This window comes from Hoplias malabaricus, unplaced genomic scaffold (genome assembly GCF_029633855.1).
Source record: "Hoplias malabaricus isolate fHopMal1 unplaced genomic scaffold, fHopMal1.hap1 H_1, whole genome shotgun sequence".
NCBI lineage: Eukaryota > Metazoa > Chordata > Actinopteri > Characiformes > Erythrinidae > Hoplias > Hoplias malabaricus.
Window position 1 is genome coordinate 230,532 of NW_027101324.1, and position 25,427 is coordinate 255,958.

Consider the following 25,427-nt stretch of genomic DNA (forward strand, 5'->3'; position numbering starts at 1 on the left):
TGTACCTACATTTGGTCATTGGTGCTGCCTCAATAGGTCCGACAGCAAGAACATCAACAACCTCCCTCTCCTTACTGGAGACGTCTTGCATTTCCAGCAGAACATTAAGACCACATACACACAGACACATCGTTTTAGACCTGGCTGTTTCCTGCGACTGATAAGTGGTTGGCAATGCATACCTGGGTACAAGCCACATTTGTAATTTGAGGAGACACTGGCTATATTCACACATTTTATTCCTCTTTAGCTGTTCACACTGTCTTTGTAATGAGACCTTCAGGGGTTGGACAGTGAAAGTGAAACACCTGTCATTGTAGTGTGGGAGGTTTCATGGCTAAATTGGAGCAGCCTGGTGGACAATCTTCATTAACTCCACACTGCACCAGTAAGACCATGTGCATCCAATGGTTCAAACATTGTGTCCTGAAGGCGGTGCCGTGTATCAGGACGACAATGCACCAATACACACAGCAAGACTGGTGAAAGACTGGTTTGATGAACATGAAAGTGAAGTTGAACATCTCCCATGGCCTGCACAGTCACCAGATCTAAATATTATTGAGCCACTTTGGGGTGTTTTGGAGGAGCGAGTCAGGAAACGTTTTCCTCCACCAGCATCACGTAGAGACCTGGCAACTATCCTGCAAGATGAATGGCTTCAAATCCCTCTGATCACTGTGCAGGACTTGTGTATGTCATTCCCAAGACCAACTGACGCTGTATCGGCCGCAAAAGGAGGCCCTACACCACACTAATACATTACTGTGGTCTAAAACCAGGTGTTTCACTTTCATTGTCCAACCCCTGTAGATCTGACTGTAGTTTAAACAGATCTCAGTCCTAAACGGACCCACTGTCCTAGTAGAATGACATGAGGAATTTGACGTAAAACTCAGATTAATTCTGAATTGATCTAATATTCTGTAAATTGGATATGGATCAGATGAAAGTGGCCAAATATGAACAGAAAATGTTAAATGCAGTGGGTTTTCCCTGTTCATACAGCCACAATAACACGGCTGAGTCTCGTAAAGAGGAACATCGTATTTGGGCCGCTTTTCCAACCAGTGTGTCCATTTGACAGATGGGATCTGATTAGATTAGATTGTGCGTGTGGTTATGATGCCTAAAGTGGCTATAGCAGCAGATGTCTGAGCACTGATTCGATTTGGAAACACTTTCTAAAAGTATTTTCGGAGTGAAATCAGACAGAAGTAACAAATCCAAAGTCCTACTGAAGGTCTAGATCTAAGTCTTGGTTCTAATCCTGTTTTAACAGTCCAATTATAATCCTGACACACAACAAGCATGAAACAGCCAGGTGTAAACAGCGTCCAAGCATCAAGACTCTTAAAAACCCATAGAGATTTAGATTTTTTTTTTAAAGCAATGCCCTTTGGGAAACCAGGCCCTGACTGATCACTGCTCGTGCAAACTTGGTAAGGACTACTTTCTTATAAAAAAAAATCACAAGGTGTTTAATCTCACACTCTTACACACACACACACACACACACACAAAAGGCTGTCATTTTACTGAGTGAAAATTCATAATCTGTTTTCTCCAATCAGCTGAAACGGTCGATTTTGCGGCTAAAGGGAGAAAGGCTCTTAGATCACATGAAAAGTCAAACGTTGGATAAAGAGAAATTAAAATAATGCCAACATTGCTGCACCTGGTAGAAAAAATTGCACATAAATATATGAGAGCTTTATAATTTAATGCCCTCCCCCTCCCAAAAAAACACATCTGTTCAGCTCAACAGCCAGATAAAAGCAGGGAAGCAAACCAGAAAAGGATGGAAGTCATTCATTTGCAATATATTTCACAGTCCAAGTGCTGATATGAAATGATATGTATTTGATTGCGATGCTGACGACAGCTTCACGATGTTGACTCTAATCATCTACTTGAGCAACATTTAGTTTTCAACCCTGTGTGGATTCATCTTTGTGAATATCAAGCCTTAAAGTTAAAGTTAATCTTCCACCCCATCCTTTTCCTCACAAGCCTCTGCGTGCTTGTTTCTTTTTCGAGAAGTTCTGCTATAAAAACACTCTCTTCATTTCTTTTAATAAATAATGCGCGCAGGCATTGCTGTAAATTAAAAAAGGAAGTAAAACAAAAGATAAAAATACCACCTTCTAAGCAAATCATGGTAAAGGGCTCCCTTCCTTTAGTTGGTGGTGAAACTGAATTCAATTCCATTTTTTTCTTCGTTTTTCTTGCAAAACAATTTTTTTTAACGTGTTTTTCCTTATTGACGTCTGTAGAAAAAAGTAATCGTACCAACAACGTCTTGGTCATATCTGCAGCTGTACAACAGGCTTGTGATTTTCTCCAAGGGAAAAAAAAATAGCATGCGCTTCAATGTACATAAAAATGACTCTTTACAGTTATTTGCTTAAGAACAATTATAATAAACAGTACAAAAGGAAATAGAAACGCAGCACTTGCTATTGGGAGTCTTCTAAGTTTGTTTTTTCTTCAATGGCCTGTTTCACAATTTCTGCCAATTTCAAGCGATCCACTTTATCAGAGAAAGCCCTACCTGAGGGAGGAAGACACAAACAGATGCAAACATCAGCGAATGTAAGCGGGTGTTCGTGCAGGATGTAATCAATGTGCACGCTATGGAAACACACACGGTGCATAAGAGTGAGGGAGTTAAGACGGTTTGGAATCTTTGTGGATCTGTGTTAACTTCATGGGGAGTTATGGGGCAGTGTAGCACTCAGAGGCTGGGAATCGCACTGATGCAACACGTGGCTCTGTGGAGCTGTGCATGAAGTAACTGCTGATTTTTAAAACTTTATAGAAAATATCTTACACTTTACCCATGTTAACTTACACTATATTTATGCAAACAATACTGCACTGTTAAACTATACAAAATGTGTTTTATAACATGGAAATATACAAATATATACACATTATTTTTGCCCATCTGTAATTGTAAATGTAATGTAAACACCTGCATAATTTCATAGGTATACAATGTCCTGCGAAAGCATTCAGCACCCTTTAACTTTTCAACCTTTTGCCACATTTCATGAATCAAACATAAAGATATAAAATTTTAATTTTTTCTGAATAATCAACAACAAGTGGGACACAATCGTGAAGTGGAATGAAATTTATAAGAAAAATATAAAATTGAAAAAAGTGGGGCGTGCAATATTATTCAGCCCCTTTACTTTCAGTGCAGCAACTCACTCCAGAAGTTCAGTGAGGATCTCTGAATGATCCAATGTTGTCCCAAATGAGTGATGATGATAAACAGAATCCACCTGTGTGTAATCAAGTCTCCGTAAAAATGCACCTGCTCTGTGATAGTCTCAGGGTTCTGTTCAAAGCGCAAAGAGCATCATGAAGACCAAGGAACACACCAGGCAGGTCCCAGATACTGTTGTGGAGAAGTTTAAAGCCGGATTTGGATAGAAAAAGATTTCACAAGCTTTAAACATCCCAAGGAGCACTGTGCAAGCGTTCATTCATATTGAAATGGAAGGAGTATCAGACCACTGCAAATCTACCAAGACCTGGCCGTCCCTCTAAACTTTCATCTCAAACAAGGAGAAGACTGATCAGAGATGCAGCCAAGAGGCCCATGATCGCTTTGGATGAACTGCAGAGATCCACAGATGAGGTGGGAGAGTCTGTCCATAGGACAACAATCAGTCGTACACTGCACAAATTTGGCCTTTATGGAAGAGTGGCAAGAAGAAAGCCATTTCTCAAAAGATATCCATTAAAAAGTCTCATTTAAAGTTTGCCACAAGCCACTGGGAGACCCACCAAACATGTGGAAAAAGGTGCTCTAGTCAGATGAAACCAAAATCGAACTGTTTGGCATAAAAGCAAAACAGCTCATCACCCTGAACACACCATCCCCACTGTCAAACATGGTGGTGGCAGTATCATGGCTTGGGCCTGCTTTTCATCAGCAGGGACAGGGAAGATGGTCAGAATTCATGAGAAGATGGATGGGGCCATATACAGGACCATTCTGGAAGAAAACCTGTTGGAGTCTGCAAGAGCCCTGAGACTGGGACGGAGATTTATCTTCCAACAAGACAATGATCCAAAACATAAAGCCAAATCTACAATGGAATGGTTCACAAATAAACGTATCCAGGTGTTGGAACGGCCAAGTCAAAGTCCAGACCTGAATCCAATCGAGAATCTGTGGAAAGAGCTGAAGACTGCTGTTCACAAACGCTCTCCATCCAACCTCACTGAGCTCGAGCTGTTTTGCAAGGAAGAATGGGCAAGAATTTCAGTCTCTCGATGTGCAAAACTGATAAGAGACATACCCCAAGCGACTTGCAGCTGTAATTGCTGCACACAGAGAAATTCGTTGTCCACACAAGAATTATTAATGACTTTTAAGTTGTTAACAGTCTAAGTAATAGCCATGTTGTAAATTAAACCATTTATAAACCTAGTCCAGTCTTATTTTAAAGTGGTACAGAAGGAAGATATGGAACTTTAAGGTAGTAGATGACACCACTCAAAGCTGAAATAAGATCTTTGGTTCACTGTGGAATATTGGGTATAAGTACAGAACAATGCAGCTCTTAATATGATTTACACATTAGAGTATTACTGTTGGCATTTTCAATGTATTTCTAAGCACAACTCGTCTGTCCACAGTAATCAATGACGCAGGTCAAGACACTTACCATCCCAGCTCAGCCCCTGAAGTCCATCACGGAGCAGTTTGCAGTCCCTGTTAAAACGCCACGCTTCGTACATCACTTCATTCAGTTTCTCGTCCTCGTTTTCTCCTGTGCCGGTTAAAATGAGCATGAATACAGGATACGCACGACACAATGCCTGATAACGAAGTCAGTTTGCACTTTATCGTCTCTCCCACTCACCGGCCTGTGGCAGGATGCACTGTGCAATAACATCCCTCAGCTTTTCCAGAGCCACGTTCGAGTCCTCGGCTCCATTTTCAGGATCATTGATGAAGAAGCCATCGTTAGGCTTTGTACTGAAAGACCAACGAAACTAACTCAGTTTAAAGCAGCAGGATTAAAAACATGTGGTGTGTGAGATGATTTGCGTGGGCTACGAATCATATCTCAGCCTCACGTAAACATGTGGAACGGGAAAACAATGTGCAACTGAGGAATCAGTACATGACCCCTTATAGTCGATCACCTGTCCCAAATGTCACCTGTGGAGGATCATGGGTAACATCTGGGATTTATTTCGTGTACAAATAATTTTTAAATCGTTTTAATTTTTGTGTGTTTGTGTGTAATATAAAATTCAAACCACCTCCTGCTCTTTTGTCATTTTATGGTATAACTGTTGCATAGGAAAAAGCGCTGCAAAAGAAACAATGTGCTTCTATTTGTTCTGTTCTCTGTGATAATACTGTATCCAAATGAAGGTGAGAATTTTGATTTAGATGATTTAAAGATGGTGATTGTGTATATAGAATATTAATACTTCATTTTTAGTTTTTTTTTGTTTGTTTGTAAATAAAATTTGTTACATTTTTTTAATACTACGCAACAGTTGCCATAAAATGACAAAATTGCAGGAGAACATTTTTTGAATTATATTTATACGTAATTTGTACGTATAAATCTAATATATCGGGTAGAGGTGGGCGATACCGGGTGTTTTGGTATTGATCCAATACCAAGTAAATGGTGAAGTTATTTCTTAATACTTCAGATTTTGAAAAGGTCATTCATGCTTTTGTTACATCTAGACTGGATTACTGTAATGCACTGTATTTTGGAATTAGTGAAGCATTTCTTTCACGCTTACAATTAGTTCAAAAGAGTGCAGCCAGATTGTTAACTGGTTCCCTACATTGGCTCCCAGTGCATTATAGAATCCAGTATAAAATGGCGTTGATGGTTTTTAATGCTTTAAATGGACTTGCCCCAGCATATATTGTGGACATGCTTTGTCTGTATGTGCCCTCAAGAGCTTTAAGGTCTTCAGCCCAATCATATCTGACTGTTGCTAGGTCTCGTCTTAAACATAAAGGGGATCGGAGGACTACTGACGTGCAGACAGACCAATTAAATGTTTACAGAGAAGGTTATCGACCAATAACAGTAGCTCTACAGTCAGACCATCCAATTAGAAGATTTTAGGCTACTTCACCACGCCCCCTTCTCACTCAAGCAAACAAATCGGAGTAGGGGAGGGCGGGACTAGTTTGTGAATGAAACTTCTCGAAGTTCTCTGTAAGCGCTAGAAAAACAACATCCCGGACGTTTGTGAAATTCCACCTGGACATTTTTTTAAGTCTAAAAAAGAGGACATGTCCGGATAAAAGAGGACGTCTGGTCACCCTAGAATATATTATACATCATTCATTACAAGTAATTCACGTAGTGGCAAAAAAAAAAACCGAAGTGACCAACCCTAGCAACCCCAGTTTCCTCTTCCTCAGAATGGGGTTGTTGACTGAGCTGAGAGGCTTGAGGCTGACATTATGGTCCTGTATCCTCATGTTCGCCAGCTGTTCTGCATGGGCCTGCTGGATCCCAGCTACGACGGCCTGCTCACACACAGAAACGGTGAACATCTCAATCATTCACGGTACCACAGCATGGCAATATATGAAGGATATATATGGGGTGATTAACTCAACCTCAAACGCCACTCCAACTCACCCCAAAGGTATGAGATAGCACTCAATCACTCCACAGTCTAGCGTTGGGAACCTTATACCCCTTTAGCCCATGCACGGCAGTGTGCGTGGTGAACTCAGACTCATACAGTTGCTGAGGTATGGAGTTACATTATGTACAAGCTGTGTGTTAAATGTCAGCAATGGGTGCAGATTAAAGACTCTGACATCACTAATTAGAGGGTGTGACCATAAACAATTGGACATACAGTCCAGTGTCATCGTCTGAGGTGTTTTTAGAGATTGTAGAAGAAAAGTGACATTATTTTTTGTTTATTTGGAGCACACTGACCACATACACCTCCCTGCATTTTCCTACATTGATCAAGCACAGCTCACCTTGTCCATCATCATTTGAGCAGAGGGAAGCACATTGTCCAAGGCCTCAGTGCAGTTAAGCCAGGGGTGGGCCAGGACACCCTCAATGGTCAGCCTTTCTTCAGGCTTCACTTTCAGCAGCCTAAGGCGACAGGGATAACAACTTCAGCAGCTTAAAATCCTCCCTATGCGCCAAAATACACTGTGGAGGATTGATTCGTATTCATGTCCAGATTTTTTTTTGTTGTTGTTTAAAGAGTATCCACACCTCTGGGTTTCGGGTAATTCTACCTCTAGCTGAAGTGTGAAAAATGCTCTGACACAAAAGATGTTGTTAGAAACTCATTTTTTAAAATGATTTCTGTGATTTTACTTCCTTTGATTAAAAAATAATTTCCTGTTACAATTTTTATTGATCAAATCATTGTCATATTGTGTGTGTTTCATTTGTAATTTGACCTTAACTTTCATTTACAAATTAAATAAATTTTATTGGTAATATTACCAGCTAATATATACATTTATAGCAAAAACTGTAGTATTTTTATTTTCAATCATTATTTTCCCACTATTAGATAAATAACTCCTTGAAATAGAGTTTATTTTGGCTTTTTTATGCATAGTTTTATTTGTCAGCACACCATTTTTTTCCCTTTAAAGCACTTTGAGCTGTATTTATTTATAAATGGTGCAATACCAATAAAGTCTAATATTAGGAAGATGATGATGATGATGAAGTGTGCGCTTGTGTCATGATGAGGTGCAATTCAGAGCGCAGGATGAGAAGGAGATTTAGGCTGGAGGAAACTGATCCTAAGGGCTGCTCATTAATCCAAACGCCAAATACCTAGACTCACATCCTCCGACATAAGCAGGGCATGAGACATGTGTCATCAGGGGCAGGGGCGCTGACTGACTTGCTCTGAGCTGAACCCCAGGGGACCCTGCACTTTTGACAGTTTAGAAACGTTTTCCAGTTTTCTGGTATGTCTCATTAGCGCAAAGCAATACACCTCAGCGTTTAATGGAAGCAATGACTTAATATTCGCTGAGCTCAGTCTAGAGCTCCCCACAATTATGAATTAAAAACCTGTACCCAACTTACACTCGTGCCTGAACGGCTTGGTTTTACTCACTTGCGGACAATGTCCTTTGCCATTTCAGAAATCTGGCTCCACTCGTCTTCGGGGAAGTCGAAACTGCCAGTCATGATTTTCTTGCGCATGTCTTTAGGGATAGTCCGGCTGTGGTGCTTGGAGTAAAACGGCGGGTAGCCGCACAGCATCACATAAATGATCACGCCCAACGACCACAAGTCACAGCTCTGCAAAGACACAGACAGGTTTTTAACTAGAGCTCATTTTTAAACCAAAAGGTGACTTGCTTCATTTACTTCCTTGGTATCTTTCGTTTAACATGTCACAGCAATACACCTCAGCACTGAGATGTTGGTTCTTTGCCCTCCTCCAAAAATTACACAGTGCCGTTTCTGCAGTGCTGAGCCCAGAGTAGCAATGACAGAGGCTCTATTCTCCCTATTACAGGTCAGTGAAGTATTGCAATAAATTTGAAGCTGTGATTTTAAAGTGAAAATAATCCACAGTATTCATTGACGATCACCACTGACTGGGGTCTCATTCTAACATTAATAATTACTGACATATATAAACCAGAAAAGGTTATAACTACAGATGGCAAAGTTGGGTGCGTGATTATACATGTACATTTACTAAAGGGTCATCCAATCGTTCTTAGTAACAAGTCTTTGATTAATTCTTGGCGCAGGACAAAGACCTCATACCTTGTTGTATGTGTAAGGTGTGGGTGAGGTAGGTATTATCCCAGACTTCTCTTTCTGGTGGCGCCTTTGTGCCTCCAATACCTAAAATACAGCAAATCCATTAAAAAAAACTGAAAGAAAGGGAATGAAGTGGGACACACACAGTGACACAGGTCTTACCTGAGGTGCTACATAGTAGGGTGTGAACTGTGGAGTCATTAGATCTCCCTGGTCGATTTTGGCAAAACCAAAATCACACAATTTTACAGGAGCATCCTAGAAAGAAAGGGGATAGAGAGGGAAAATTTTACAAAAACACACATACAAATTTAATGCTGATAAGCGATGAAGCAGCTGAGCCAAAAAAAACCCTACAAACAACAACAAGAACGTAAGAAAAACTACAAGGAACCGTTTGCTTTCTCTTTGGAAAACTCACATCTAAAAACAGTATAAAACAGTAACCAATATTTCCAGTGGTATTAAAAAAAGAATTACCAGTGAATTGTCCTTGAAAAGCAGGTTCTCTGGCTTCAGGTCTCGATGTGCAATATTCAGTGAGTGACAGTGTTCCAAAGCCTGGGCAATCTGTGGAGATAACAACACAGATACAAAACTGATCCATCCCAAAACACAACAGAACCAATCCTTGCCAAAGCACTACAACGTATAATCAAAAGGGCTTTAATCTGTCGTAACGTAACATGGCAATGTAACTGATGCTGTGATTAGCCTGTGATGTGCTACAGCAGTGGTTCTCAAACGTTTTAGAGCAAGTACCACCTGTTATCAAACCAAAACCTCCAATTACCACCTATGAATAGTATAAATGTCTTTTTGAATATTTGCAATTTGCGTTCATTACAAAAACTATTTTAAAATAATTACTAAAAACAATGAGAATGCAAATCACGAGGCCTAAACCGCAATTATACACTAATGAGATCATATACAAAAAGCATTTTGAGAGAAATAAAAATACGGAGAGTGAAATTAATATAAGCTTTAACAGACTAACGGTGAAAACAGCATGGAGCAGGTCACAGTGGCTCTCAGCGCTTGTATCAGTCAGTGAAGGAGGACTCTAATGATGCAAAGATTGGCCACGATGATGTACTTCAGATAAGTGTTCTATTTTTACACTCTTAAAAATAATGGTGCTACAAAAGGTTCTTTGAGCGATGGCATAGAAGAACCACTTTGGTTCCATAAAGAACCGTTTTGGTGGTAGGTTTAAATGGGTAAAGAACTTTAAAAGACAGAGAGATGGATTTTGAAACCTTTAGGTTTAACTTACATTTCTTAAGCTAAATTGGTTCTTTATTGAACCAAAAGTGGTTCTTCTATGGCATCGATCAAAGAACATTTTGTAGCACCTTTATATTTAAGAGTTTGCCTCTAGATTTTGTCGTTCTGGGCTGAGGAGTACGTCGCTGAGTTGGTCTCGGATTGATTTTGTCGTTTTCACTTTGCCCTTTTTGCAGTAAAGTCCTAATCACTCACGTCTGTCTCTAGCCTTTGCTAGGGTTCAGTAAGAAGCTGAAACTGGGCTTTCTTTAGACGGATTTCACAAACGCTGGGAGATCGCGTTCCCTCCCTGGAAATAAGAAGCGGGGGAACGCTGCAGCAGCCCTTCTCTTACAGACTGAACTACTGTAGCCCGTGTTGTATTTATTTATTTTTAAACACAGTTATTATTAAAGCTTAATTATAAAAACCGTAAAACATTATGTAGTTTACACGCGAACATTTTCAGTTATTAGTGAATTTTTTAATTAAGTATTCATTTTTTCCAAGTCATCTGTCGTACCACCACTCGCTGCTTCACACACCACAGTTTGAGAATCACTGTACTACAGCATCCAGGATTTGAAAGAAGTACTAATGTTAATGTGCATAACCCACTTGACCAAGAGGTTTCTGCATAGATAAAAGTAGTAATGATGTGTCTACACATCAAATTAAATTAAAATGTATTTATATAGCACTATTTACAACCGGGGCGGTACGGTGGCGCAACAGGTTAGTGCCACAGTGACACGGGTGACTGTCTGTGAGGAGTGTGGTGTGTTCTCTCTGTGTCTGCGTGGGTTTCCTCTGGGTGCTCTGGTTTCCTCCCACAGTCCAAAAACGCACGTTGGTAGGTGGATTGGCGACTCAAAAGTGTCCGAAGGTGTGAGTGCGTGTGTGTTGCCCTGTGAAGGACTGGTGCCCCCTCCAGGGTGTATTCCTGCCTTGCGCCCAATGATTCCAGGTAGGCTCTGGATCCACCATGACCATGAATTGGATAAGGGTTACAGATAACGGATGGATGGATGGATGGATATTTACAACCGATGTTGTCACAAACAGTTTTATGGGATTAGTATCAGAGCTAGGGCTGTCGCAGTAGTACTGCAAGCAACCGTCATCATTGCGATGTACACATGATTTCCATTTTTTGCATGGCCTTTCTTGTTTTACACTTTAGTGCCTGTGTAATGGTCGTTAAATAAATTTGTTTAAAAAGAACAAAATAACGAGTATAATTTTTTGGGATCTGATCTCCTGCAGCTGAACGGCTAAGTGTCAGTCTTTTTATAAAATGAACACAACGGCAGCAAACCTAGCCGCAAAACCAAATGCAGCTTCGCCAGTTTGGGAGCATTTCAGCTTTCAACCAAAGGAAAAGGGAGAGCCAGGCGATTTAGACGAGGTAATATGCAAAATCTGTGCCAGAACGGTCGCTGTGAAACAGGGAGATGCGAAGTTGAAATCTCATTGAGCCACCTGTCATCCAGCTATCCAAGTCCAACTGCCTGCAGCCACAAAGAGTCATAGAACAGCTCAGGTCGGTTCCAGGTGTAGCACTAGAATCAGGATCAATTAATATCGCAGTGTTGGGCTCCATTAAAACACAGCACGGGAAATTATTTCACAGCGACAGCCCTAAACAGAACATACTACATTATGAATCAGAGAACGTGAGCAAGCCGAGGGCGAAGACTCCCCTGAGACTGGAGGATGTAACCTTGGGAGGAACCATGACACATCACACCTCATCTCACCATTTCAGAAGCTCTGGAGTAGTTGAACTAAGGAAAACATTCTTTAATATAATGTAAAGAGCTCAGCTGGAAACTCTTCATAATCACTATCCTAATGGTCCTAATGGTTTCCTAATGGTGCTCTGTCAGTTTCTGTTTGTCTTAGGGGACGTATGTCATCAGTCATTGTTACAAATGAAACGCATGCTTTAAGTGCTGGGGAAACATTTTCCCCACTGGGGGCCAAATTAATATTTCCATCACTGACTGTGGGCCACAGACATCAACAAAGTCACATGACTTAATATTCCTTTACAGCCTCAGTGTTTTGCGATCTGTTCACTCGCCACACTCACACTGTCCGGCTCATTTACAGGTCACTGGGAAAAAGCTCTCTGTGCCTGCCAACTTTTTTGAAGCATCTCAATTGTCTTTTCCTCTTATAGATCCTTTGTGGGATAATGTGATATATTTAACATTGCTTTTCTTGAAAATCGTGAGAGCTTCTCTATAAATCAAGCCAATGGCCTTTCCTTTCCCTTCAAAAGGTAAGGAAATCCTTTTCAAGCACAGTTTCAAACACACGGATTCAGACAGCTGGGGTTTCTGATGTCACACACCTAAGAATCCAATCCCAACGATGCGCGGAATGGGGCTTTTGACGTACAAATGTACAGGTGTGCGGGGGATGGTAAAATGAAGAAACAGGAGGGCACTAGGTGCATATTCATAGACCTCTGTGTGTACACACACACACACTTTCTTTGCTCATGGAAATAAATTCCAAATATATACTTTTTTTTTATAAAATGTGAGGTATTTTTAGTGGATCAATGAAGAGAGTATGATTTTAACATCATTTTGAGAGTAACTGAAGCTTTGTCTGTGATTTATAAGCATCATGGCTGACTGCCTCCTTTAGCAACTAATGGCGCAACCCCAAATCTTGTCAAGAAACAACCGATTTATAAATTTTTAAAAAATGAAATAGCTCAGAATAAAAATTCTTAATGTTTTCACTAGTTATTTCCTATCGCCTGCAATAAAAAAAAAAAAAAAACACATACATTCTGCTTAACATCATGTAAAATCAGGCATGCTACATTACATCGCTGAGGAGAAAACTGGCCAAGTGTTTACCTGTTTTGTGACCTGGCTGGCCATCTTTTCTGTAAAGTGTCTGTGCTGACTGATTCTGTGGAACAGCTCCCCTCCTTCCATCATCTCCATAACAATTAATAACCTTGCTCTGTAAAGCAAAAAAAAAAAGGTAGAAACAGAAGGAGAGTGAGAGAGTGAAGGACGGGACAAATAAATCCGAGGGGGAACAGATGAGAAGTAAATACAAAGAATAATGTGTTTGTCTTACCTGGGGCTGGATTCATGGGGAAACTGCACACTGTTGGCGTAAACCTCCAAAATCTGGACAATGTTGGGGTGAGAGGCACACATCACGTGAAGCCTCACCTGATAAAAAAAATAAAGAATGGACACCCTCTATTGAAGTTATCTGTCCTTATTTTATTCGTTAGCTACATAAGCATTTGCACCATTATCAGGGGCACGATCATCTGCATTTTGACTGGAAAAAGCAACAGACACAGATTGTAATGTTTTAGTTATTACCAGGTACTAAAAGCATCCTTCAGTACCTCATTGCGTGCTTTAGGTCTATCAATCAGGATCTTCAGGGCCAGCCGTTCTTGTGTTGACTTCTTCACACACACCCTGAAAAATCAAAGGCAACAGTCATGTTTCTTCATTCATTCATGCATTTGCGGGGCAACAATACTATATTAATCACTGTGGCACAACATCAAAACACTATTTACCAACCCCAGCTCATCCCCCGTTTGTGGTGCAGCAAAGTGCAACACTTCTGCCCCTGATCCGATACTTAAATTTTCTTTGATAGTACTGTTTTCTTTGATAACACTGAACACTTCAAGTACATTACAGTTAATAAAATCAGCCCTGTGCATCTGCTCAACACTGAATATCTCACATTAAGAAAGGAATTGCCCTTGGGGTGATTTATATTTGTTTGCTACTCAAAGGTATATGATCTAATATTACTTCCTGACCCTGAAACAGCTTTGAAGAAGAATGCATTCTTCAAATGCTATTATATATATGGTATGATAATTACTAAGAAGATCATTTTAAGACTGTGGAGGCTGTATAGAACACCTAAGTTGAACAACTTCACAGAAGTTGCAAGATATATGCTGTCTGGAATATATTTTTTTAAATATGGGAGCCATTTTTAGAGTATCTAGCCAATGCACAGGACCTTTAGTTATGACACCTGTCAATTTTATTTTTATTGGTTTATTATTTAATGTATTATTTATTTCTCTTGTTTATTTCTCTTTATTTATTTTTTTACATTTACATTTCATAGCATTTGGCAGACGCTCTTATTCAGAGCAAATTACAAGGTTACTGGTATTACAGGAAGGCCAACACAGTGTTGTCTTGTCAAAGGACTCTTATTGGTGTAGAACAGACTGGTTTCCCAGCCCTGGAATTGAACACGGGTCTCTCACATGGGAGCCAATGGTGTTACCACTGTACCACACCAACCACTTTTTTTTTTACCTGAATGGCAGTTAATATTATTAATATTATGGGAAGTTGCAATCTGAAAATTCTATAAATAAACACACAAAAAGAAAGAAAGCCACTGTCCCCATTCAAGCTGCTGCTTAATTTTATTTTCTTTTTTTGTAACAAAGAAAAGGTGTCTTCTCAAACAGCGCACATAAATTCCACCTAGTGCAGCATTGCAGCAGTAAATATAGAATATTTCAAAACAAGTAATACAATCCCAACACAACTTGGAAGTGCTCAAGTTGCTTAATATTTACAGTCACAAGAAACAAAAACCAGAGCTCAGCTTGGTCCAGCAGAGTTCCTGCTGCCACTTCAAACTTTTATAAAAACTCTGCAGAGGGCTTTTAATTTCAAATGACGGATACTGGAAGTGGAATCGTGATGACGTCTGTCTATGGTGTCCAGCAGTGTCAGATCACAACGTTTACAAAATGGGCTACATTTTAGAAACACCAGTGCTGGAGGGAACATTCAGATTGATCACGTCAGGCTCGAGGAGGAGGAGGGAGTGTGGGCTTGCCGGCTAAAGGAAATGGAGGATTGAGCTCAATAAAGCCGATACAGATCAGGAAAATAATGCTGTGATCAGCTCTGATACAGATCTTTTTTCAGTATCAGAGCATGCATGTGCAGATTCCAGGAGCCTGTATTAGAGCTATGCCTTTCATTGAAACCCGTCTCCTTAGAATTCAATGCCAGCCAAACAGAAAACTTCTTCACATTGCTACAGTTAAGATGCACTGCTAGGCTCATGTACACCAGCTCCACAGTGTCCCATTTCATGTCATGCTTTACTATGGAGATTATACAAACGGTGTGCGCACAAGTGGATTTGTGTGTCAACAATGCATGTGCCTCACAATGCATGCCAGTTCACTTATACCTGGCCCTGGGAAAATCAGGCCGTTTTCTCCTCCTGACAACTGTGATTTAAACAATTATCTTCCCAGATTTTCCTGTAGGGTGTGGAGTCCATTATCCAGTCTTTATTCCTCTGATCTTCTCCCAGAGCAGACTGTGAATGGTGAATATGAATATGACTCTGAATCCTGTGGTGTGGGGAGGATGTGACTCAGACCTGAAAGACCGTAAACCAACGAGTGGAGCTGAGTAATGCTTTCACTGGTAATAGGCTGGTTGTTTATATCTAGTTTAATTCGTTAAATTCCAGCAAGGTTCTTCAGGACCGGCACTGTCTGTCAGGGGTGAGTGATCTGAAAGTGTGTAGTGTTTCATTCAGAGAGGACTGTGTAGTGTGGAATGCTAACAATTATCAAGTTCAGACAAATCTGTGAACAATGTCACTGTGTGTGGGGTTTCTTACATTTTCAACATCGTTGAGGATCTTTAAAACCCTGTAGCGTGGGCCGGGCTGGTGAGCAGTGTCACTGATATCATACTTCACTTGCAGTTTTACTGTCTTGTTTCTCCATCTATTAATAAAGTTTTATGGGATCAAAGGCGTCACAAGGTTTTTCCTCAAGTTCCAGTGCTGACCTCAGTTAGAGGTACAACTACAAACAGTTCCAAATTGGCACAGCTTCCATTATAAGGCAAGTCAAGGTAAGCAAGGTTTATCATCATTGCTCTGATTGCAACATAGTTGAGCTCTGTTTTCGTGTAAAAGTTGAGGGATGTTTTGCTCAAATGGTGACAAACAAAGTTAATAACTGGTTTATAGTTCTGCGGATATCCAAGTAAATGTCTCTTCATCTCACACAAACGTCCACACACAGGCAGCAGCAAACATTTTAACCCCTGCTTCAGCGGAGAGGAGCAAGGAGCGGAGGTGCTCTGGTTTGTAACATTTTCGCTTGGTCCTCTTTCGTCTTCATTCTCATTTTTTCACCATAATTAAACAGTACTTTTATTCCTCTGAACACGACCACAAAAATTGTGATTTATTTCAGTTTGTGGATTGTTAGGCTTGTAGTGGAGTATGGGCCAAATATGAATACCGAAGATAGATTTGGACAGATCGAAATGAAGAAATGAGTTTTGAATTAAAATTTTTCCATTCTGAAGAAGACTTTTCGTCTGCAACATAGCAGCCCCACACACACACACACACCCAATCTAAAACATCAAAGGACTTGAGAAGGACACTTTAAAGTAACACATGGCCCCAACAACCCCCTTCTCTCTTTTAACTAACAGGAACTGTCGAGATAACCAAATTTTATAATGCTTTTAAGAGACAGGGACCTCAAACACAAGGAAGGGTTATAATCCCGCTTGGGACAAAGTGGCACCTCAATGTCTCAATCCTTATCTCGAACCACTAAACAGACAGCCCAGATGGTCAAACTGATTGAACTCGGGTTGACCTCTCGTTAACCAACGCATGGACCAACAGCGACACCAAATGGACACTGGCGAAACTACGCCTCGCTCGGAGTCGCCAGAAACCATGACGGAAAATAGTCGAACTCTGAATTATTTGTGTATTAAACAAATGTATTGATGTCACTTTCTGTACCCTCAGATAAATGCCTACCTCCTAATGAAATGTGTATATTGTGGACTGTTTCTATCATGAAGAGAAATCCTACCTCTGAATAGGATTAAACGAACTAATATACTTTTCCAGCGTATCGTCATGAATGGGACATAAAGATGAAACCTTATGTAACTGTTTGATATTAATAACCCAGTATACTCATTATTGTATGTTACTAATACGAATAGGAAATTTCGATACGGGAAATGTCTATCTTATTACTTATTGTTTAAAAGATCTTTGATCCAGCCTTCCCACTTTTCTGTCTCATGGAGTCAGTCACGTGAGCCTGAACTCGCGTCCAATCAAAAAGAGGACGCCTTCCATTAGGGCGTGACCGCGCTGACTTTGAAAAACAGCAGCTCGACTGCTCACATTCAGTTCGAAGTTCTGAAGAGTTGCGAGGACTCTACAGAAGTAACGGACCACGAAAGAAAGCTGGAAAGAGAGGACGCCGACGAGAAACTTTGAACAACAAACACTCTCTTCTCCACGACGACGACGAAACAAAGGAAAAACTCAGAGACTTCATTTAAAGCTTACGAGAGACGTCTCGAAATTAGCTAAGAGTATGAAGTTTTACTAATACGTCGAGTAATTTGAATATCTTTCTTTTCTCTTAATCGTGTTTATGTCTTATAACCCAATCTAAGTTTAATCTCACGACTGATCGAAGCAGGTGAACTTATTCGTGGCCAGAGTAAGGAAACACTGCCGAGACACCATAAAGTCTTAGAATAAGTGAGTTTATTGAAGCGGTTTCAGTTCTGGAACTGCAGCAACCAGCGGAACTTTCGTCCAAACGTCCATATAGTTGGACGCTCCCACTCACGACACTGAGCCAGAGGATTCTGCCGCCGGCGTCATCACGCTCCGAGTACGCCAAGGCGACTCAACCGACGAAGAAAAGCCTCCATGCGGACTCAGCCTGGAAACTTCGGAGACCGCGAAATCAAGCAAGACGCCATAACTCCCAGGACCTCAGAGAGCCTTTGTACGCAACGAGTGGTGAGAATCGACGAAAAGTAAGCTAAACTTATGCATTTCCAGAGCTGAGAACCGAATTAAGTCTCTTGATAAACTTTGTATTAATTAAACCTTAGTTAGCAACTTTAGTCACAAGCCAGAAGCGCCTAGCTCACCTTTAAGCTCGAATCAGTTCCCCTTACCGGACACCGTGAGATTACAGGGTTGTGCTATGTTAATTAAATATCTTTCTCTTTGTTAATAAAACTCTCATTATTTGAAATCACAGTGTTTGCAGTTTGTTCGTTATTCTCCTGAAAATCCTGACGGACTCATTTTAGCATGATTATTATTCATTCTCAAACTAATTATTAATGTTTTAATTGCTTAAGCCAATTATAAAGCTTAATTAATTTCACTCAGTCAAATATCAGAGGTTGGAGGAGTTTGAATAAGGTCAAGGCTATAAAACAATTATAAAAATTATATGTATATGTATTTGTGGTGTACCTTACTACACTACAGGCTCCAGATCCTTAAGTAAACCTTTGACCAAAAACCATAAACCCAGTTACGAAATGAAGTACATTTTATGCGTTGTAGTTTGCAAACAGCAAACTACAGAAAAGCAAGAAGAAAAACATATGACAAAAGAACAAATAAAAGTGTCACAGAACCCAAATCTCTTGTGCAGACTTTGGCAAAGGATGTAGGTGTAAAACATCTTGTCAAACTAAGGACAAAGTCTGAGAGGTCTGCCACAAAAATAGCTGACATCAAAACATCAAAAGCAACCATAATAAAACCAGTCTGTTACATTTTTTTGTATATATATATTTTTTGTATTTTTGTATTTTATGTCAAAGTGTTAATTTTTTTCAGACAAGCAAACGTTTTCTTCTCTAACACTGTCATCAGAAACAGAACCATAGGACAGATCCCAAGTTCAGAACCTATAAGTGCCACTTCCTTTCAAAAGGACAGAGAGGTACGTAAGGACGACAAGAGGGAGACTCCGTCACACACAAAGTGTCTTCCTGTGTGCAAAAAGACAGCTGGGATCTAGGCCAATCCATGTCCAATCACAGACTGTCTTCTTTTTTCCGATTTTCTGAAGTTTGGCCAGGCATTTCAGTTCAGTACGAGCAGAACTGCAGTCTGTGTTTAATTAAATATGATAACCTTTTGTTCATTTAGGGAGTCTTTACTATGAGGTCTGGGGTTTGTTTTGGATTTTACAACCTTTCAGAGAGACTCAAGCCAAGACAGAATTGATTCTAAGCTCCAGTTGGAACCTGATTAAGGCCCTGATCCATAACCTAAGACAGAGGAGAAATATACCCTGCAAAAGGTCAGTGAATTAGTGTGAACCTAACCTCTCCTGGCCTCTTTCCCTTGGCTTCAAACAGCATAGCGTACCAAGTACATGCCTCCAAGGGCCCTGGAGAGTGGCAAGAAGGTTTAAGTAACCAAAGAGTTCGGCCATCCAATAAGTCATAAAACACAGCAGATGTAGGAATGAAGCAAAGGAAGCGAGTCTGCACTAAAGTGGTTGATTACACTTCTAAATACCTATAAATACATTGGGAATGCAATGTTCCACTGGGATTTCCAACGAGCTGCTGGTCAGGGGGGTGCTGGTGGATGTTAGGAGCACAGGAGACATGTCAGACACTTGATCTTAGGGCAGGGAGAGTCACTGATCTTGCCCAAGCTTGTGGTAAAGTGGGACTAAAGTAATTGTTATAAACTTACCGTACAGGTCCACTGATTCCAGCACCTAGCTTCTGCGTCCAATTGATATTGTACTCTTCCAAGATGGAACTTTCCTGTGGGACAAAATACTGATATGAACATGTCTCGAAAGGTTTCACAATGGTAAGTGTTAAACAAAGACAAATAACAAATAAAAAAACACTCTCAAGCTCTTTCCTCTCTAGGCTTCTTATTGATTTATTACAGTAAAGTCAAGCTGAAAGAGAAGTGGAGCTTATTTATCATATCATTTAGTGTCCTAGTTCATATTAATACAATTCTGTGTGTCACATCATTTAAAATAAATGGTATGCGAGTGAATGAGTGTCTGTATGTGTGTGTGTGTGAGTGAATTTGTGAAACCCTAGTGCCCGGTGAAGTCCTCCAGGACAGTTGTTCCTTGTTGAGAGCACGATGTGCGCGTTTGGCTGCTGCTTCTTGGCAGTGTGTGTGTGTGGATTGAATGTTGTGTTGTTTGTAAAGCGTCCTTGGGTTTCTAGAAAGGTGCTATACACGTGTAACGTTAAATTAATAACAAATAAATAAAAACGGCCTCTTTACCATCTGTACTCAGACCGGAGTGAGTTTCACTTACTGTGAAATGCCCTCTAACACAATGATGTACAAGAACATTGGTAGGATTAAAGCAACACTACACACTTAAAAATGATGGTTTTATAAGGTTTCTTTGGTGAAGAAACTGGTTCTAGAACATTTTGCATGATTAAAGTGTTCTTTGCACCATGAAGGGGTTCTTCAAATTGATGTAGAATGTGCTATAGATGGTTCTTTAGAAAAGGCTTTATTTAGAAAAGGGTTCCTATTTTTTACGATGTCAGGTTTGTTACAATAAAGGAACTGGAATAAAGGTGTTATAAAGAACCGTTTTAGCACATTTTCCATAAATCTGAAGAAACCCTTCATGATGCATAGAACCCTTTAATCATGCGAAATGTTCTTGAAGTATTCAGAGTTCTAGGTAGGTAAGACTTGGCGTTTCCCTAAAGTTACACAGTGTAATTCACTTTCATTGCACTGTGCTCAAATCAAAGGAGGGGACTGGTAGGGGAAAGAGAGTGGGATGGATTCCTACCTACCTCCAAATGATACATAGTGCAGTTTCTGCAGTGCTGAACCTGAAGTGACAACGACAGAGACTCTATTTTCCCTATTGCAGCTCAGTGGAGCATCACAATGATTTTGAAGCTCTAATTTTAAGGTAAAAAAAAAATAACACCACCACCACCCAGGGTTGCTTTAAACTGTAATGTCACACTATATGGTCCCACCCCAAGCTCCACACCAACCAATAAGTGAAAACAGTGAACCAGCACAAGATCAGCACAGTGAATGATCTGACTCCTCGCCACAAGGCCACAAATATAAGCAGGAAATTTGTCTTCAGTCATTTACTAGCAGTAACCACAGCTATGAGCCTGGAGGATCATTTCATACACTCTGAAGAGGGTGGGATACCGCACAACAGACGTTTATGTGTGAAACATTTAAAGCTGGACTGATTCAAGAAGCTCATTGAGCACAAAACGGGTTTCGCTCTGTTACTGGCAGATACGGCACTCCACAGCTAAGGCCTCATCTGGACTGCAGACAAGTAGCAAAACATAGGCCTAAACTACCCTCTTATAAGCAGAAAGCTATAAATGTTAATGTCCTATCCTCCTTTTTGTTGTGTAGTGCAGTATCTGCAGTGCAGAGCCCAGAGTAGCAATGACAAAGGCATTATTATCCCTATTACAGCTCAGTGGAGCATCACAATGGTTTTAAAGCTGTAATTTTAAGATAAGAATTTTATGTAGTGTTCCTTTAAAAAGATATTTATACACACCTTTATCCATTTTATGTTGTCTTTAAAACTTCTGATCTAGCTACTAATATAAAATCAGGGACGTGAGTTGGAGGAGCTTTGAGAGCCACATAGCTGTTATATTTTGGCCTCACTATGACTCGTGATCAAATGCAATCAAAATCTTGACGCAATGTTCCAACATTTAGTGTAAAAGCCTTCCCAAAAGAGCAGAAGCTCTTACAGCAGCAAACGGGGGATAGACTCCTGATTAGTTCCATTGATTTCAGAAGAACTGCTGGATGAGCAGCTGACCACAAGCTTTTGGTCAGAGAGTGTTTGCAGGAAAGTCCCTACTGGTCTGTGTTAATGTGAACTATGTCCACACCTCTGTGAAATTAGATCATTACTGCTACTACACGCTGGGGCTGTCACATGCAAAGGCATGCTATTGTGCTGCTGAAATCACTCGTTCACATTTAATCCCAAGGCCACTTTACAGAAGCCTGGGTTTGGGGTGTAAACGTCACACTGTGAACGCTGTAACACCGAGTACATCATACAGTTCACTCACAAGGTGCCACACAGAGGTCAGTCCACGCGAGTAATCTGCTTTAACTTGTGGTGTAAACTTGCTCTTAACTCCTACAGCTCTGAGACTGAGCTGTTGTGGTATGCACAGGTTATCTGATTGATATCTAACTGCTGCTTAATAAACACCAGCTTATCCGGGACTTTCTGACCCCACACTGATCCTTGCCAGTGACTAGGGATATAGTAACATTAATATATTTTTCTCAGAAATAAACTCGTGGACTCTTGAGCCACCGAAATAGTTCTGACCCACCCAGGCATGGGCTCCAGATGATCTCCAAAAGTGTCCTGTGGTCCCTGGCACTAAGATGTTAGCTACAGACCCTTGAAAGTTGAGAGGTGAAGCCTCTATACATTCAGGGCTGGGCCATTAATCGAAAATGAACTAAAAAAATCAACATGCAGAACGTCAATGTAACATTGCCTGTATCAATTAAATCAATAAAATCAATTAAATAAATTTTCTGTTCTTCTGAATGTGTGGGTTTCCTCCGGGTGACTGTCTGTGAGGAGTGTGGTGTGTTCTCTCTGTGTCTGTGTGGGTTTCCTCCGGGTGACTGTCTGTGAGGAGTGTGGTGTGTTCTCTCTGTGTCTGTGTGGGTTTCCTCCGGGTGCTCCGGTTTCCTCCCACACTCCAAAAACACACGTTGGTAGGTGGATTGGAGACTCAAAAGTGTCCATAGGTGTGAATGTGTGAGTGAATGTGTGAGTTTGTGTCGCCCTGTGAAGGACTGGTGCCTCCTCCAGGGTGTGTTCCCGCCTTGCGCCCAATGATTCCGGGTAGGCTCTGGACCCACCGTGACTTGGATAAGCGCTTACAGACAATGAATGAATTTAATGAAAAATTACAATTATCCACCTTCACCTCCTGGAGAAGAAATTTTAATGTACCTTTAAGGAACACAACTGGACTTTAACACCACTGTTGTACCTTTAGTGACAAGAATGTAACTTAACCTTACATATTTTCTGAAAATGTAAGTGCCCAAGAACTTTTTTTCTTTTTCCAGAACTGTACTAAAGTTGGCCAACAATGCTGACTGATGTGAGGCCCAGTCAGAGCCAGCCCATCCCACACATTATCTACAGTGTCCTAGTTTCAAATGAGTCACACTTGAGATAAACTTAACCACATCACAGAGTTCAATATGACGCCTGGCTTGTGATTTTATGATATTTTGGGCACTAAGATTTGTGTAGAACCTATTATAGCACTATGTTACCATGTCATTTTGCTGAGAAGCTGTTAATGGAGTCCCAATGCATTATTAAATAATTTTCACACCTTAATTCCCTTATGAAGGAATGTCACTAACAGGGCTCTGTATTATCACAAAATAATGAGGGGGATGAATTCACAGAATAATGTTAATTAAGGGAAATAAATATGGAGTGGATGTTTTTGTACATGAGTTTCTTAAAAATATCTAACTAAAAATTGGAATTCCCTCCTATTCACCACTCCTTCCAAAGCCACTCCCCCAAAACTCATGACTGTGCAGTGCCGGACTACAACTGGAGGAGTCCCAGAGGGGGGCAGTGTGTGTAGAGTTGTATAAAGAGCTCCGCACTTACACAAATCAGTACTCATCCAGTCTGCAGAATGCACCGAATAAACTGTCCTGTGATAGGGAGAACAGATACTCTCTTGTTGCTACACTGGACTCAGCACAGCAGAAACAGCACTATGTAAGTTTTGAGGCACGATAGGAAACCACCAGGTCCCTCCCCCTCCCCACTGATTTCAGAACAGTGTTGTATAAATTTATTCAACTTGGGGGAGCCCCAGGAGCAAAAATAAAACAAACAAATTACATAGGGTTTTTTTTTTAAGATAAACAGGGGGCAGTGTTTATTAAATTGGGTTTTGTTAATCCTCTACATCAGTAGGATGTAACACAGAGTAGTGATAGCACTCTTGAATCTCTAGTAGGTGCCAAGACGGTGTGAAGTGCAGAGACAGATGTTTGTGTCAAGTCCTTACCTTGATGAACTTGTCCGCATTGTTGTCCTCAGACATTATGGCCGAGCTCTGGGGCAGACTCTAACTTTGGGTTCTGTCTGTTTCCGAGCCCGGAAAACTGGGTTTGAGCCTTGAATCCGAACAGAGCCGCTGACTGTCCATTAATATAAGGACAGGGCAGTTAGCATCTGGAGAGAGATCTCTTCACCAACCGAGTCTGCTCTCTACAGAGCAGTTCTGTAGTTTACAGACCAGGTCTTCAGTTCACAGATCTATACTGCTGTTTACACTCCAGGTCTTCACTTTACAGACAGCTTCTGTATTCCCCAGACTGGTTCTGGCCTTATTTCAGTGAAAGAACCAGAGGTTTGTCTCAAAGCTGAACGTGTCCCGGCTTTAGCCTTGAGGCTAGATGCCAGGAGCCGGACGAAGGCAGGACAGAGTCTCTCTCCCTTTTTGGAGGAGGAGGAGGAGGAGTGGGGGGCAAAGCTGTGTATTTATAGCTTACACTAGGCACTGGCTTGACCAAGCTGGGTAGAAATAAAGGCTGTGTTCCTGTCCAAACCAGTGACAATAACAGTCTTGAGCTAGTAATTATAACTAGCTTCCCACATTCTTCAGGGTCACAGTAAGCACTGTGAAGTTATAGAAGATCTAGCAGGTCAACAGCTGGATTGTGTGGCTGATATAAAACCACACAAAGCGCTGTCCTACGATATATCCAGTCAAGGGTCAAGGGGGCTTGTGTGTCTTTATATTAGGAAGGTAACTTTTCCATAACACTAACACTACCTGTTATAATCCCAATCAAAACCACACGGATCAGCCTATGGCCCCTACAGTACTACAGCAGTGCTGGGAGACTCTCTCAGCCCCAGCCAGTCATTCACGGATTACAGCGCCAAAAACACACTTTACCAAAAGGTTTATAAACCAGAGACCAGTCGTGAACTCTGAGCTTAATGCTAACGCTATCAGACCCCATAAATACAACCACCAGCCCCAGATTTCAGGCAGCGTCAGCTAACGTTACACGTTCCAGTGGAAACCGATCCAAAGCAGAACATTTAAACGAGCTCAACGAAAACCGGCAACAAACCCGCAAAAACAAAACGAAACAGGGCTTAAAAGCAACGGGTTTGTTTTTAAGGGGTCCTTCACAAGCCGAAAAAGACAGGGTTATAATGTTTATAAAGAGATACCCGGCGTTTGAGCAGCAGGTTACGGCGAGCCGGGTGAACAGCGCGGTCTTGGCTAACGCTAAAGACGGCAGAAAGAATAAACAAAAAAACACGGATGTCGAAACATACTCCAACTCCTCCTCAGTCCTTCATAAACACACGGGCACATCAACCTCTGTTTAATTCTCAGCTCCGACGCTACGCCGTTGTGTTCTTTCTCCGCCGTGAGTGAAGTCCATCTCAGAGAAGGGCGC

The 25,427-nt window shown here is 40.9% G+C and overlaps 1 protein-coding gene across 1 annotated transcript; it reads right to left on the reverse strand.

Annotated features, from left to right (window-relative positions):
• Positions 1 to 1,538: 1,538 nt before the first annotated feature.
• Positions 1,539 to 25,424, reverse strand: LOC136685959 (MAP kinase-activated protein kinase 5). The gene is made up of 14 exons (XM_066659470.1): positions 24,014 to 25,424; positions 19,632 to 19,705; positions 13,447 to 13,522; positions 13,164 to 13,261; positions 12,935 to 13,043; positions 9,267 to 9,356; positions 8,949 to 9,044; positions 8,790 to 8,870; positions 8,125 to 8,312; positions 7,010 to 7,130; positions 6,402 to 6,538; positions 4,887 to 5,002; positions 4,689 to 4,793; positions 1,539 to 2,554 (listed from the first exon to the last, which is right to left on the reverse strand). Exons 1-14 carry the CDS (start codon positions 24,047 to 24,049, stop codon positions 2,460 to 2,462), a joined length of 1,422 nt encoding a protein of 473 aa, XP_066515567.1. The 5' UTR covers positions 24,050 to 25,424; the 3' UTR covers positions 1,539 to 2,459.
• Positions 25,425 to 25,427: the final 3 nt, after the last annotated feature.